This window comes from Impatiens glandulifera, chromosome 4 (assembly GCF_907164915.1).
Source record: "Impatiens glandulifera chromosome 4, dImpGla2.1, whole genome shotgun sequence".
NCBI lineage: Eukaryota > Viridiplantae > Streptophyta > Magnoliopsida > Ericales > Balsaminaceae > Impatiens > Impatiens glandulifera.
The window spans coordinates 4,812,684-4,827,645 of record NC_061865.1 but is presented as its reverse complement, the minus strand read 5'-3'; the positions used below and the strand labels follow the sequence as shown (position 1 = coordinate 4,827,645).

The following is a 14,962-nucleotide window of genomic DNA, read 5'->3' as shown; positions in this document are numbered from 1 at the left end:
ATAATTTAATAATATAAAATTATAAATAAAAAATATTTTGGTTGAACAATTAATTGATTTATTATATTAAATTTAGAAAGATTTAAACTAGTTTAGTGAAATCTAACCTCATATATTAAAATATATTTTAAGAGTAAAGATTTTTTGATTTGAATAACTTGATAAGTTTGAGTTATTTGATAAATGAAAAATAATAAATATTATATTATATTTTTTCAGAAAAAAAAACTGAAAAAAACCAAGATCAAACAAGCTCCTAAATTATGTTAGAATTTCCAAATCTATATACGCTACTAAAATTTATAGTCAAATTTAATGATATACTTGGTGTCTTCCTATTGTCAGTGGCTATTACTCCTTTCCAGCTCAATTAGTCTTGTTTGAGATATTAAAAATCTATTTCATTTTAGTTAAGGGTAGCATATACTATTAGAATGTAGATTAATTAGTTGGAGTCTCGCGCTAAAACTGTATTCCTCCTAAAAAAAAGTTGCACGTTTTCAAACTAGAGTTTCATCTCATCTTTATTTTCACATACCAAAAGAGTTAACGCATACGCGATAATGTAATACTCCTTAGTCGATAACTCAACCATATTTATTATGTAACTAGGGTGCTTTCCAGCATAATATGGGAGTCGTGCAAGGCAACACCGACAATTGTAGCAAAGAAAACTTTACGGAAAGATATGAAGGTCAAACAATGGGTCACAAACTTCCTAGCAAGTTATTTTTAGCTTCTTCAAACTTATAAGAATGGAAGGAAAAACTATAAACAATTAAATCTATTGCAAAAATGTTATTTACTCTACTTGCACAACTTGTAGCACTACAAATGATTATCTCAAATAGTCTTCGGCCTCATTCCCATATAATTAGAATTTAACTTCATCAAAAACAATTCAATAAAAAATTTAAACTAAATTTAGGAAAATATTTTTTTTTTTCTTTTTTCTACCAGGAGTAGTTGTCAAAGATTTCGACACGACAAACAAAGTTTAATTTTTTTTCTCATGAAATGTTCGATTCTTTTGAGAAAACAAGACCCACTTAATCGTTGATGGGTCAAATTTGGTGGTTGTGATTCGAGATCTATTATATTTGGTGGTGATAGATTTGTTATTTAATGACCTTCCTTTCTCTCACTATTTTTTTAGGAATGATAAACTCAACAAAAAATTCAGCGAAAATAAGTTCATAAATTTGAGGTGGCCTGCCACGTTGTTCCTACGTCCCTAAACGGTCATTTCGGAAAAATAAAACAAATTAACATTTTTAAAACTAGGAAGATCCCCGTGCGATGCAGACGGATAAAAATATATTGTTACAACGTCCCGCGTTTATCAAATTTGATGTTAAATTAAAAATATAAAGTGTTATTAGCCTAGTTGGTTAAAATGTTTTACTTGTTTTTGTTAAGTTGCGAGTTCGAAACATACCTATAGCATTTTTAATTTTATTTTTAATCGTTTTAAGTTTATGAGCGGGTCAAACCAGAATCCGACTTAAGTATCCATTTACTTTCACATATATATATATCCAAATTAACCACAGCTTTCGACCTGGCAATCCGGACACTTTCAAAATTAAGCATTATTATATATATATATATATAAATATATATATATATATTAGTTAGTTAAAAAGTTGAACTTATATTGTTATAACGTCTCGTGTTATAAAATTTGGTGTTGAATTAAAAATATAAATTGTTATTAGTCTAGTTGGTTAAAGAGATGTACTTGTTTTGTTAGGTTGTGAGTTTGAAACATACCTATAGCATTTTTAATTTTATTTTTAACCGTTTAAAGTTTATAGGCGGGTTAATCCAGAATCCAACTCAAGTATCAATTTACTCTCACATATATATCCAAATTAACCATAACTCTCGACCCGGCAATCCGGACACTTTCAAAATTAAGTATAGATTTTCTCTCTTCTACCCACATGGCATGCCACGTTGATTTGTGGACTTGCTTTTTTTTTTTATTTTCGTTGAGTTTATCATTTTTCTATTATTTCGTGTGATTTTTTTTGTTTTGATTTATGATTTATAATTTTTTTTTGTTTTTAATATTAGTGTTACTTTAGCTGCATAATAGTTTCAATAAAAAAAATGAACATATTGTTTTCATTTGATGAGTTTGTATTTTTTTTTTTATCTAAATTAATTTTGTTGATAGAAAATATTTATAAAAAAGTAAATTTAAAAATCTGTATTAATTTATATTTATATATTCTTGGATAACTAACTACTAACCATCTATGATTTTGGCGGTTTAAGTATACAATAACTACCAAAGAAACCGTTACACAGTAAAAGGCGCTTTCTCTGTCCATATATTCATTCATTCATTCATTCATCTCTCTCACTACAATTCAATTCAATTCAATTTGCAGAATCCATTACCAGAAACAGAGAAAGTGATAATGGAGATCGTACCGACTTCTAGCAGCAGTATCGTCATGGAGATGAAGAACATTAACATCGATTCTAAGAAGATCAAGATTCAAGTCTCCAATACCAAGAAGCCTCTCATCTTCTACCTCAATCTTGCTAAGGTTTTCTTTCTCATCATTTCAGTTTCATTTCAATGTTGAAGATCTTGTTATTTGAGTTGAATTGCTTAGGCCGATTCAATTTTAAGATATAGAAGTTAAATTTGTTGTTTATGAACAGTTACTTAGATTTGTTCTGTTATCTGAAATGAAATTCAATCAAGAACTACAGTTTTACAGTATGGATCATAATAATCAACTCGTTTTTATGCAGAAATACATTAAGGTATACAAGTATGTTGTTCTTTCTGCCTTGGGAATGGGTAGGTTAAGATCCATTGAATCATCATCATTATTTGATTGTGTTTTCATCAATGATTGATTGATTGATTATTAATTTTGGTTTTCACAGCAATTCCTACTGTTATTACAATTGCTGAGATTCTGAAGAACAATGGAGTGGCTCTTGAGAAAAGTTTGTTTGTTTGTTATCTTCATTATTTCTTTCATGATTATCTTCGTATGTTTATGATATTGGGTAAAATTTGCAGAGGTTTTGACATCTAGTGTTGGAAGTAAGGATGAAACTAAGGGGAGAATGATTCAGAAACCTAAGGTTTGATTCAATATGTTAGTTGTTGGGATGTGTTTCAAACTCTGATTTCTTTATCTTTTCTTGAATAAACAAACAGATAGAGATTTTAATGGAGAGATGTGAAAATGGGGAAGGAGATTGTTCTTCAGATATTGAGAAAGTTGATAATAGTGAAAGCCCAGAATCATCATCTAACATTACCAGCAGCAAGATCACAACACAACAACAACAAGAAAGTGACAAATCCAATGCTGATGTTGATGCTGATAGTACTGCTGAAAAGGAGAAAGAGGAGGTGAAGATGGAGAAGAAGAATTGTGATAATCAAATCACTTTGACTTCCTAATCAACGCAGAAATTGCGTTTTCATAGCGATCTTTTTACAAAATTCGTTACGTTTTTTCTAATTTCCTTTACTAGTTCGTTTTTTTCTTCATGTTGCATACTTAAATGCAACAACAATCACAAATGTGACATTCTCGAGAATAAAATTGTTTCCTTCTTTTTCACTATATGATTGTCATAAATTTCGAATTCTAAACATTTAAATTCTCAATTTATCATAAAAGAAGAGATCATTAATTAAAAAAGCATGATTGACCCAAAATACACAAAATTATTGATGACTCCAAAGGTTCTTTTCAACTTATTAATTTTAAAATTTGGGAGTGGGGATTTTTTAATTGTAATTGTTTTTGTTTGTACATTCTTTGGATTATTTGAAATTCCAAAATTTGTTTCAAATTTATTAAATATTATCTTGACAACCTGAGGAACCAATATATTCAAGCCGAGGAAGTTAATATAATTAATATTTTTTAACAAATATGGAATTAAATTAAATATGAGGACTTTCCAAACCAAATGTTTGAGGAACTATTTGATTTTTATGATAAAGTTTCGGGGCTGATTCAATATTCTCTTTAATCTTACATGGATAAGATTTGTGTGGGCCCCTTTCCCAAGATTAAGATATGTTTCAATTTATTTAAAGGAAGTAGGTATAATGAAATTAGGTTTAAAATAGGAATTGATCTGAATTGTATTATCACATTTTTATTAATAAGTTGTTTTGTTTTTATTTATTTAGTATGTTTTATTAAGTTGTCACTTTTATTTTCTTTATTGTAATTAGCCTGTTTTGTTTATCTATAATTATTTTCTCCCCTCTTAAAATTCATTTTTAATTTAAATAATTATGACTTACCTAAAAAAGTACAACTTTCCAAATAGTTGAAAATTTTGATTATCAATTTTTAAAATTAAATAAATTATTATTTTTAGATTTTTTTAGAACAGGTCACGATTTTATTTATAGTACGATTAATCTTTGCAAGTTAAATACATATCCCGCAAATTTACTCAACCAATTTAACCTGACAAAACCTTTAAACGAAGTTGAATTCAACCTTTGAACTCAGGACATGAGGACATGAGTATTCATCTCCAACTAAACTAGAAGAGGGTCATATTTTAAAATTTAGTACCTAAATCTAAAGTTCAGGGTCTTTTAGTATTTATTTTGTTTTCTTTTTGTATAATATAAAACTCTCCCCTTTAACACCCCAGGAAAAACCAGAGTTCAATTGCCAGAGACAAGAACTACTTCCAGCTGCTGTTTAGTCAAGGTTCTCTCTCACTGATACAGGTTTATTAGAGATGAATTACTGATCTGTATTACCTCGCAAAGCCCATGAATTTGTAGTTTTTATATATATTCGATAGATCCTAGATAGCTGTGATCAGTTTGCATCTATGTTCATTCGCCATTTCTTAGCATCAATCACCGATTCGATTTCCCCTCTAGTGTAATTATTTACTTTTTTTCAACTTGTTTGTCATGTTCATTTGTGGGTTTTGATTCAATCAGTTCTCTGCTATTTTAATTATGTTTCCATTTGTATCAATTTCTTCCTTAGCTGAGATTCTTGGTTTTAAATCTTTTGAATCAGATTAGGGTTTGATTAAGTAGACGAAGAAGAATCAGATATGGGATATAATCATTGGTCCAATTTGATCCGTAATGTTGTTTTCAATGGTAGAAGAACCTCCACATTGTTTCCAAGGGCTATTGTTTCTCCTAATTTGGGATCATTCTCTCAATTTCATACTCCTCCTTCATCATCATCCACTGAAAATGATCTCAATTCATCATCATCCTCTTCATCTATGGCATCCTATCATGTCAATAGTGGGTCTTCTTACATGCGTGGTGCTGTTTTCTGGGAACCTAACAAGCCTCTTTCAATCGAGGATTTTCAAATGCCACGCCCCAAAGCCGGTGAAGTTCTCATCAAGACTAAAGGTTGAATTACCTCCCTTTCTTTGTTTTTTATATGAACCCTAAAAAGCCCATCATAAAACATAGTATTAGTCATGTTTTAATGGATGCAGCTTGTGGGGTTTGTCATTCCGATCTTCATGTCATGAAAGGAGAACTCCCATTTCCTAGCCCTTGTGTAATTGGTCATGAGATCACAGGTGAGGTGGTTGAACACGGGCCACTCACAGACTCGAAAACCATCGAAAGGTTCTGATCAAACTATGAAATTATTATACAAAATTATCCCAACATTATGAAGATTTCTTTTCATTCTTTTAGATTACCTGTTGGAGGACATGTTGTTGGAGCCTTTATAATGCCTTGTGGTAACTGTCACTATTGTTCAAGGGTAACCTATTCAATCTAATCATCACCCTCGTGTTTTTCTTTTGTAAGGAAATGTCTCACTAGTTAAAAAAATAAACAGGGTCAAGATGACTTGTGCGAAGATTTCTTTGCTTATAACCGAGCGAAAGGAACACTTTATGATGGAGAAACGAGGCTATTCCTCAGGAATAGTGGTAAGCCTGTATACATGTACAGTATGGGAGGACTAGCCGAATACTGTGTTGTTCCTGCAAACGGTTTGTGCATCCTCCCAGATTCATTGCCCTACACAGAATCCGCCATTTTGGGTTGTGCTGTTTTCACGGCTTATGGTGCTATGGCCCACGCAGCCGAGGTTCGTCCTGGAGACACAATTGCAGTTATTGGAATTGGTGGTGTTGGCTCAAGGTAAGTATAATAATACTAATATGATCTTTTACATGTCACCCACAAAGGGTAGCTCAAGTTGTAAGATTATGTTACAGAGGTCTTATATTCGACTTGGGATGCTGTGTTATGATATCCGGAGAAAAATATAACTTAAAGAAAAGGTGATAATTAGTTTTTGTTTTGTATTATATCCAGTTGTTTGCAGATAGCTCGAGCATTTGGTGCATCGGAGGTTATTGCTGTCGATGTACGAGACGACAAACTGGAGAAAGCTAAGACCCTTGGAGCCACTCAAACCATAAATTCAAAGAATGAGGATGCTGTTCAAAGGATTATTGTATGCCATTTTACTACCCCATTTGAAAAGAATTTTTGGTTCTATTTATGCATCTGGAAACGTTTCTAGATACAGAAATCAAAGCTTGCTAGTTTCATCTGAGTAACTTAATTTTTGAAATTTCTTTACAAATTTGAGTACTTTTTGTTGGTTTTGTAAGGAACTAACAGGGGGAAGGGGAGTGGATGTTGCTGTGGAGGCATTAGGAAGGCCACAAACATTTTGGCAATGTACTCAAAGTGTAAGAGACGGAGGAAAAGCTGTAATGATTGGTTTAACGAATTCTGGCGCTAAAGGGGAAGTGGATATAAACCGTCTTGTTAGAAGACAGATAAAAGTGATTGGTTCGTATGGAGGAAGGGCAAGGCAGGATCTTCCGAGGTTGATTAAACTTGCAGAGAGTGGCGTGTTCAATCTTAAGGCTGCAGTTTCGAGGAAGTGCACTTTTGAAGAAGCGGCTGGAGCTTACGAAGATCTCAACAAGGGAACTATAGTCGGAAGGGCTGTCGTTGAGTTAATGTAAAAGGTTTGTTTCTTTGTCTATCTCCAATTTAATAACTTCCATCAAATAATAATGACCTTGTTTGTGTAATGATGGATTATATTCCAATAAAATTAAATTGGAGAGGTTGTAAGTGAAATAGGAATTAGATTTGATGCTAGAATTGTTCTCTGTGAAATATTTGGTTCTAATAATGTTTTATTTTCTTTGAGATAATTGTTAGAATTGATTTTATGCATTTTGGGACTAGTTATTATCATAACTACTACAATGGGTAGCTTTTGTTACAAATAGTAAACTCATTCCAAATTAATTAATTTTAGCAAACTTATAATAATGATATTGAATGTATAAATCAAATTAAAAATTATTTTCTGGACACAATTTAATTTTCATAGATTAATATGTTTTGGACTAATTTAATACAGTTTTATCCTGTTAATTCATTGAACACATTTACTATATTTTTTACCATTGTATCAACATATTTTTAATTGGTGAGTATTCAACTAAATTAGTAACAGAGGATCCTATATATTTGTCTCTAATTATAGTATTTCAGGCAATCATAAATAAATTAGTATTAAAATAAATAAAATATTTAATATCAAATTAGTTAATTGAGATGATATTATTTTACTTAAATATTATCATCTATTAGAAACTCTTTCTCAATCAAAATTCAAATCTACCCAACCTAAATTATTAACTGTGATTAGATTAAGTTTAAAATTCATATAAAATTAGAATATGACTGTGAGTTATTGCATGGAGCTGCCAATTAGCTTGATCACCAAAATGAAAATTATAAATTCATTTAAATATTTTGTTATTAAGTATTTAGTCAATGAAATCTCGAACTCATCAATAAATGAATATGCTGATAAATCAAATTAGACCTCATATCTCACATTTACATTTCTCCTCAATTCCGAAAACAAGAATGAAAAAACTAAAATTTTAAATTGGTTTTCAAAAAATTCGAAAAAAAAAGCCCACGATCAAGAGGATGGACTCCAAATTGAGCTCATCACCAAAATCGTTGAATTCAAACTAATTTTATTTTGAATTTTATTTTGAAAACCCTAGTAGATGGGAAATTTGAGGAAATGACCCCAAAATAGGGGCTAAATGCGTTTGGTGCGGGCCCATGTTTTTTATAGCGCTGGTGACCCCCAAACTTTTTAATGACCATTATACCCATGCGTCACGCACCCTCCAGATGCGTGACGCACCCTGAACCCTATAAAGACTTAATTTTTTTTTCATTTTCGATTTATTTTCTCTCTCATCCAGCCCCATTCTTCCCCGTCTTCTCCGCTCCGCCGTAAAACCCTACTGGTGGCGGAGAAGACTTTCTCTTCTTTTTCATCGCCGAAGAACCAATCGAAAAGGCACCGTCGACCATTCCACTATATTCAATGGCCTAGAGCTGAAAAAAATAACTTCCAACGACGAACGACGACGGCCGAAGCAAAATTTTTCACTATATTCGTTTATATTTTGTTTACATATGATTGTTTGTGTTGATTTCCTATACATATTATTGTTTGTGTTGATTTCCTTTACAGAACGTCATTGATTTGTCCTGATTCGTTGAATGCAGGTTGGTTGGTTGGATGCGTCACGTAGATGCGTCAAGTAGGATGCGTCACGCAGGTGCGTCACGCAGGTGCGTCACGTAGGATGCATCAAGTAGGATGCGTCTCATTTGGTTAGCACATTCTCTGCCTAACGCTTCTTCTAGTTCCTTGTTTTATCGTAGACATGAGAAATATATACCAACTTATTTAGGTTTCCGGAGGAAAGATCACTAGAATCAATTATTATAGATAGTTATTGATTTATATCTAGGGTTTGAACATAGTGCCGATTTTCCAGCAAGCACACTCCCGTGGACGTGTAGTATCATATAGCTGTGGAATCTCTATATATGGTTTGGAACCTATTGCGCCCCCTTTTTTTTGTAACTATTGCTGTATCATTTTGAAAGTTATTTTGGCATGTTATTGTACCCTAAATAACTCATCTTGTGTTTTATGATTTGTTCATATATGGTGGTGTAATCTTCATTGAAAGCAGTATTTTAAAAGCATATTGCAGTTAATCAGCTTCTAGATTAGTGGTGGTTATTAGTAGAGTTATATTTTGGTTAGAATGGCTATATAGCAGATTGAAATAGTTAACAATTTAATCAATGCAGAAATATATATAAAGGTGCCTAGACCTTTAAATTGATAAATTTGAGACAAAAATAAAATTGCATTCTTTATTAACAAACTTTGTCCTAATGCAGGCGCTTTATATGATACGTGGGAAGAACATTCTTCTTTTGATTGATTCACATTTGGAAGGAAATTTTTCAACTGAAGAGGCTACTGTTTTTATTAATATAGCTTCAAAATGTTTGCAGTATGAACCAAGAGAACACAAGAGACCTGGTTGCTACCCTTGCCCCATTGCAGAATAAACCTGATGTGAGTCCATTGTCTTTCTTTCACTCTAATTATAATTTGTAGCAATTAATACAATTATATCAATTCCTCCTCCATTCCATTAATACAATTATATCGATTCCAATTCTACAGTAGTTGGAACTAAGGTAACAACTAATGAGGTATTCTTTTTTGCTAATGCCATTTTGGTGCAAACACAAACGCTTATTTGTTTATTTGATTTGTTCCAGCTTTCTTTTCAAGAATGGACACAACAGATGAAAGACACGTTGGATGCAAGGAAGCGTGGTGACTTAGCATTCCGTGATAAGGATTTTAGAACTGCTATATATTGTTATTCTCAGGTATATAAAAATAAAACATTTTGGTATGTAATATATGTAGGTTTGGTTGTTTATAATTTGATTATGGTTATAAAAATGTTGCAGTTCATAGATGTGGGAACGATGATTTCCCCAACTGTATATGGAAGACGAAGTCTATGTTATCTTATGTGCGAGCAACCTGATGCAGCTCTCCAAGATGCCATGCAAGCCCAGTGTGTCCTCCCCGATTGGTCGACTGCTTTTTACATGCAGGCGGTTGCCCTTGCGAAGCTGGACATGCACAAAGATGCAGCCGATATGCTTAACGAAGCTGCTGCCCTAGAAGATAAGAAGCACAAAGGAGGAGGAACTGGCAGATGGCATTTTTTCTATTTTATTTGATTCCTCTTCTTGTTAATGTTATGGTTGTTGTTGGCTTTGACAGAACAATTGTTGTGTTTATATATATATATATATATATATATATATATATATATGCAAATGTATTGTTTTAGGGTGACATGTAATTTTTACAGAAAAATCATAGAAAGGGGAATTAGGAAACATAAAGTTCATCTTTTCCATCAATAAAGAGGCTCATGAACTCTTCACCATCAAAAGTTTCTTTCTCTATGAGAAGTTGAGCAAACTTATGGAGAATGTCAATTTGGCTTGTGATTATTTGTGTTGCTCTCGAGTATGCTTTATCCACCAGCTCCCTCACAATATAACATAGAAACAAAAGCTTGGCAAAAGAATAAGAAATAATAATAATAAAAATCAATCTTCATAATCTTCATAAAAAGAAAACCAATGCAACTCTCTTCTCAAAACTCTCTCTTTTCACTTAATCTTCCTACAAAGAATAATGATAATCATAATAATAAAACAAATAAATAATTCACTCAAATTTTTGATAATCTCATTCATTCAGCTGCATTCTTAGTCTTGTGTCGATACAGAACCTTCTTCATCTTCTTCTTCTTGCTTCCATTGTTATCAACAGTAATAACAATCTTTTCAAGTTCATTGTTACAGAATGTGTTTCGAATTGGTCCCTCATTTAAACCCAATTTCTTCACCTTTTGAATGATAATACTATAAGAACCTTCATCACTTGGAACAAACTCTTCTTTATAGTTCACTTCCCATCCCAAAACTGTCAAATCCCATTCAAATGTTGTTCCAATCTCTGGTGCAGCTATCTCAATTGTTTCAATTGATCCACCTTTTACTATAAGCTCTTAAAACCATTGTTATCTTCAACCCATAACTTTGAATCATTCTTATCTCTCTTGAAACCTCCATATTCAACAGGAATTTCTTCAATTGGAATGAACCTGTTTCATCAATTGGTTAAAGATCACATTTTTCATCTTCTTTTGTTCATCATTATTGATAGGAATAGGATAGACTTACTTCAGAAGAGTCTCTGTTGTTCTTCCCGGACGGGCGACCACCATTTTGCTCTTGGTTCTTTGGGTTAGGAAAGGAGAGAAAAGGGCGTTGAATGCATAGTACCAGAATGGGACATTGATGAATATCTGTCATCCAATCAAATCAAAATGTTTAATTTTTTTTTGTAAAAGAGGAAGATGAATGGATTAAGGATGATTAGAGCTTACGTTTCTGGCTACGAATTCTGGGTAATTGTCTTGGAGAAGATGAACAGCTTGTTTTGTGGCGAAACGAAGCTCTTTCTTAGATGGGCCAGGAGAGTTTTTCAGATCATTGATTTGAAGCAAGGAATTGATACCTTCTGGTTTGAAATCGAGTTCTTGGATACCTTTCTCCATTAATTGAAACCTCCATCTTAAAAAGTTGTCTCTTTTCTCCTCTATTCCAAAGGCTTTCTGGTAACTGCGTTACGCAACTGCGTGACGCACCTGCTTGACGCACCTGCTTGACGCACCTGCGTTACGCAACTGCGTTACGCACCCGGATTCCGCCGCAACGGTGACATTCACCTACTCAATCCCTAATCACTAAACCCTAACAAACAATGCATCGAAAGAGAGAAATAAAGGAAGGAGGAAGAATACAGTTTACAGATTATGAATATATAAAGAATCTGAAATGCAAAAAGCTACAAAATGATCCATTTGTGGTAACCTGTAATCTGTAATCTGAAGGATAGCAGCGAACATCTCCTTCGTTGGGATTCCGCCGTCTTCGTCGGGGTCTTCGTCGGGGTCTTCGTCGGGGTCTTCGTCGGGGGTGATCTTTTTAGAGAGAAGGAGGAGAATGAGAAGTGAAGAAAGAGAAAAGAAAGAAAGAAATGGGAAGAACTGGATTTTTTTTTATTATATAGTAAGGGCATTGTGGACTTTTCACAATGCCCTCGGGTGCGTCACGCATCCGGAGGGTGCGTGACGCAATAGGGGTATTTTCGGCAGAAATTTTTTTTGGGGTCATCAGCGCTATAAAAATTATCCACCCGCACCAAACATAATTAGCCCCCTCTTTGGGGTCATTTCCTCAAATTCCCCTAGTAGATTATATTTATCTCGAATCTCGTAAAATTAGAAAAAGAAATATAATATTTTAATTATACCTTAATTATATGTATTATTAAACACTTATACTTCTATAAGGAAATTTGAACCAGTAATACTGGACTCCGGTTCAAAATATCGAACCGTCCGGTCCGGATTCAGCGGTCATCCCTGTTACCGAGATCTCTTACTCGCTGTTGCAAAACCAGTTTGAGAAACCGCTGAAAATGAGTCTGGTTTCTGGTTTTCCGGCGAGGAATCATTCCTCCCCTTGAAGCGCAACATTACTAGTTCTCATTCTCTTTCTAACAAACTCTCTCTTTCTCTCTCTCACACACACACTATGGAACTGATGCCGGTCATTCATTCTCCGAAAACAGCTCCTCTTATCCAACGCCATCGTCTCTGTTCTTCATTCTCTCTTTCTTCTCACATTCTGATGCTCTTTCTCTCTTCCAGCTTTACTTTAGCTCTAGCTTTCGTCCGCTCGGAGAAGAATGGTACAACAGTCACTCATCTACAGCTTTGTCGCGCGAGGAACGGTTATCCTCGCCGAATATACTGAATTCACTGGCAATTTCACCACCGTCGCCTTCCAATGTCTCCAGAAACTTCCTTCCAGCAACAACAGGTTCACATACAACTGCGATGGCCACACCTTCAATTACCTCGTTGAAAACGGATTCAGTAAGTACTTTCTTCTATTTGATCCGATCTGATCTGATGTTAGTGATGCTCTTTCCAAGGAGATTCAAAAGATAGATCAAAAGATCACACCAATAACTATATGAATATTTGTCATTTTTGATAGATCTCTTAGCATTAGGATGATCTTAGAGCAAATTGAGATAGATAAGAACTTTTCATTTCCACTTTTCAATTTGAATGTACTGTTCTTATCTTATCTCCAATGGTTGATATCTAAATGATGTTATAATGAAAATGGAGACTAAAAATTGAAACATTGAAAAGTTCAGGTTGATGATCTAAATGATGTTATTTGGATAATCTAAAGAGAAACAAAAACAAGGAGAACTTGTTATATATTGGGATTGATTCGATCGTTCGATCTTAAGTCAGAAGGAGCTCTAAATGCTTACCTATACATCTAGCCATCTAGGGTTCTTCATCTTGGGAAGAAGGTGTTGATGTTTACTGATCGATGTTATGATAAAAATGGAGACTACAAATTGAAACATTGAAAAAGCTTAGGTTGATGATCTAAATGATGTTCTTTGAGTAAAGAGACATCAGGTTACATAAGATATAATGAAATCAATTTAGTCGATGTTTTGAATGATGTAATGTAGATTGTTTAGTCTATGTGTGATATTGTAGCAATGATCATATGCAGCTTATTGTGTCGTGGCGGTTGATTCTGCTGGGAGACAACTTCCTATAGCGTTTCTCGATAGAGTTAAGGATGACTTTACTAAGAAATATGGTGGAGGGAAAGCTGCAACTGCTGTTGCGAAAAGTCTGAACAAAGAATTTGGGTATTTCTTATCTTCTTTGTGGGGTTCTTTTTCTATATATATATATTCAGTTATGGAGTCTTGTGTTTTATTATATATAGTTCTAAGATAAAGGGGCATATGCAATACTGCGTCGAACATCCAGAAGAGATGAACAAACTTGCGAAAGTGCAGGCACAAGTTACTGAAGTCAAAGGTGTCATGATGCAGAATATCGAGAAGGTAATTGTCATGTTGTTCACTTCATCGAAAGCAATTGGTTTTATGAAAATGTATTGGGCAGGTTCTTGATCGCGGAGAGAAGATAGAGCTGTTGGTAGATAAAACAGATGATTTGCGATCTCAGGTTATTTTATGCATGAATAATTATCAGTTTTGGTTTATTTACTCAGGTTTGGGGATTGAAATTTGAATTGTTGAGGAATTTTCAGGCACAAGATTTCAGGACACAAGGGACGAAGATGAAGAGGAAGATGTGGTTAGATAACATGAAGATAAAACTGGCTGTTTTTGGTATTGTGGTCGCGATAGTTCTCATTATTTTCTTTTCAGCATGCGGAGGCTTCAAATGTCTGTCGTGATTATATCGTTTCGTAAGTGTAGTCGGTTTTTGGCGAAATGTCTTTCTATCTATTGTGGCATTTGAATTATTTCCTCTTTTGAAGAAGAACGAGTTTGAAAAACAAATTTATTTGTCTTGTAGAGGATCGGGCTGTTTTTTTAGTGCCTGTAATAATACGATGATAGTCGGACTACTAATGCTACTATACATATTTATTCAACATTGATGGTTTCATTTACTCATGTTATTAATATAGGAAATAATTTATTTTGCTTAGACTTTTTCTATTTGAAGTTTAGGTCTTTGTATCAATAAATTAGATAAATTATAACCGTATGTCACGCGGGTGACCTGGTTCGATCTCCGACAACGGCATTTATGTGCAAACAAATTCGACAATGGTGAATTATCTCGCATAGTTGGTCTTCGAACTTTAGTAGTATGAGAATGATATTAATACACCGGCGTTCATCGATCCTTAGATAATGAAAACCTCTTGGCTATCTCTAGGGGTGAGTTCGTACATTATTTTCTTCCATTTCCAACAATGGAAATGATCTTCATCTCTTGTTGGATAAAAAGTAAAAACACAGGTAATTAGCAAGCATATTATATGAGGGTGTGCGTTTTAAGACAGATTGTCCCCAAGCTCCGTTTATTACTCAATGTGTGAACAAGACTGCAGTAAATTGGTGGA

General features: G+C 33.6%; 5 protein-coding genes across 5 annotated transcripts; 4 read left to right on the top strand and 1 right to left on the bottom strand.

The window, feature by feature from the left end:
* The first annotated feature begins 2,407 nt into the window (after positions 1 to 2,407).
* On the top strand, positions 2,408 to 3,439 carry LOC124934517 (uncharacterized protein At2g34160-like). The gene is made up of 5 exons (XM_047475054.1): positions 2,408 to 2,561; positions 2,773 to 2,821; positions 2,911 to 2,973; positions 3,050 to 3,114; positions 3,191 to 3,439. Exons 1-5 carry the CDS (start codon positions 2,430 to 2,432, stop codon positions 3,437 to 3,439), a joined length of 558 nt encoding a protein of 185 aa, XP_047331010.1. The 5' UTR covers positions 2,408 to 2,429.
* Positions 3,440 to 4,637: 1,198 nt separating this feature from the next.
* On the top strand, positions 4,638 to 7,186 carry LOC124934010 (alcohol dehydrogenase). Its single transcript, XM_047474465.1, has 7 exons — positions 4,638 to 4,741; positions 5,046 to 5,398; positions 5,488 to 5,623; positions 5,696 to 5,765; positions 5,844 to 6,151; positions 6,329 to 6,470; positions 6,631 to 7,186. The coding sequence occupies exons 2-7, from the start codon at positions 5,083 to 5,085 to the stop codon at positions 6,991 to 6,993; spliced, it is 1,335 nt and encodes a 444-aa protein (XP_047330421.1). The 5' UTR covers positions 4,638 to 4,741; positions 5,046 to 5,082; the 3' UTR covers positions 6,994 to 7,186.
* A 2,200-nt stretch (positions 7,187 to 9,386) lies between these two features.
* Positions 9,387 to 10,150, top strand: LOC124934516 (serine/threonine-protein kinase BSK1-like). Its single transcript, XM_047475053.1, has 3 exons — positions 9,387 to 9,449; positions 9,659 to 9,772; positions 9,857 to 10,150. Exons 1-3 carry the CDS (start codon positions 9,387 to 9,389, stop codon positions 10,133 to 10,135), a joined length of 456 nt encoding a protein of 151 aa, XP_047331009.1. The 3' UTR covers positions 10,136 to 10,150.
* A 509-nt stretch (positions 10,151 to 10,659) lies between these two features.
* On the bottom strand, positions 10,660 to 12,513 carry LOC124934515 (patellin-4-like). Its single transcript, XM_047475052.1, is given in 5 exon segments — positions 10,660 to 10,983; positions 10,986 to 11,073; positions 11,153 to 11,277; positions 11,359 to 11,593; positions 12,407 to 12,513. Coding segments are annotated over 5 exon segments (879 nt in total).
* Positions 12,390 to 14,503, top strand: LOC124935736 (putative vesicle-associated membrane protein 726). The gene is made up of 5 exons (XM_047476155.1): positions 12,390 to 12,915; positions 13,583 to 13,724; positions 13,805 to 13,925; positions 13,987 to 14,049; positions 14,135 to 14,503. The coding sequence occupies exons 1-5, from the start codon at positions 12,726 to 12,728 to the stop codon at positions 14,282 to 14,284; spliced, it is 666 nt and encodes a 221-aa protein (XP_047332111.1). The 5' UTR covers positions 12,390 to 12,725; the 3' UTR covers positions 14,285 to 14,503.
* The last annotated feature ends 459 nt before the right edge of the window (positions 14,504 to 14,962 follow it).

What these genes read in the sequence shown, in the direction of transcription:
- LOC124934517 (XM_047475054.1), top strand. Translation starts at nt 2,430, where the DNA reads ATGGAGATCGTACCGACTTCTAGCAGCAGTATCGTCATGGAGATGAAG. An exon ending in TCTACCTCAATCTTGCTAAG is followed by an intron (nt 2,562 to 2,772) that starts GTTTTCTTTCTC and finishes GTTTTTATGCAG; the next exon opens with AAATACATTAAGGTATACAA. An exon ending in TCTTTCTGCCTTGGGAATGG is followed by an intron (nt 2,822 to 2,910) that starts GTAGGTTAAGAT and finishes TGGTTTTCACAG; the next exon opens with CAATTCCTACTGTTATTACA.
- LOC124934010 (XM_047474465.1), top strand. Translation starts at nt 5,083, where the DNA reads ATGGGATATAATCATTGGTCCAATTTGATCCGTAATGTTGTTTTCAAT. An exon ending in ACTGTCACTATTGTTCAAGG is followed by an intron (nt 5,766 to 5,843) that starts GTAACCTATTCA and finishes AAAAATAAACAG; the next exon opens with GGTCAAGATGACTTGTGCGA. An exon ending in ATGCTGTTCAAAGGATTATT is followed by an intron (nt 6,471 to 6,630) that starts GTATGCCATTTT and finishes TGGTTTTGTAAG; the next exon opens with GAACTAACAGGGGGAAGGGG.
- LOC124934516 (XM_047475053.1), top strand. Translation starts at nt 9,387, where the DNA reads ATGAACCAAGAGAACACAAGAGACCTGGTTGCTACCCTTGCCCCATTG. An exon ending in CATTGCAGAATAAACCTGAT is followed by an intron (nt 9,450 to 9,658) that starts GTGAGTCCATTG and finishes GATTTGTTCCAG; the next exon opens with CTTTCTTTTCAAGAATGGAC. An exon ending in CTATATATTGTTATTCTCAG is followed by an intron (nt 9,773 to 9,856) that starts GTATATAAAAAT and finishes AAAATGTTGCAG; the next exon opens with TTCATAGATGTGGGAACGAT.
- LOC124935736 (XM_047476155.1), top strand. Translation starts at nt 12,726, where the DNA reads ATGGTACAACAGTCACTCATCTACAGCTTTGTCGCGCGAGGAACGGTT. An exon ending in CCTCGTTGAAAACGGATTCA is followed by an intron (nt 12,916 to 13,582) that starts GTAAGTACTTTC and finishes GATCATATGCAG; the next exon opens with CTTATTGTGTCGTGGCGGTT. An exon ending in AGTCTGAACAAAGAATTTGG is followed by an intron (nt 13,725 to 13,804) that starts GTATTTCTTATC and finishes TATTATATATAG; the next exon opens with TTCTAAGATAAAGGGGCATA.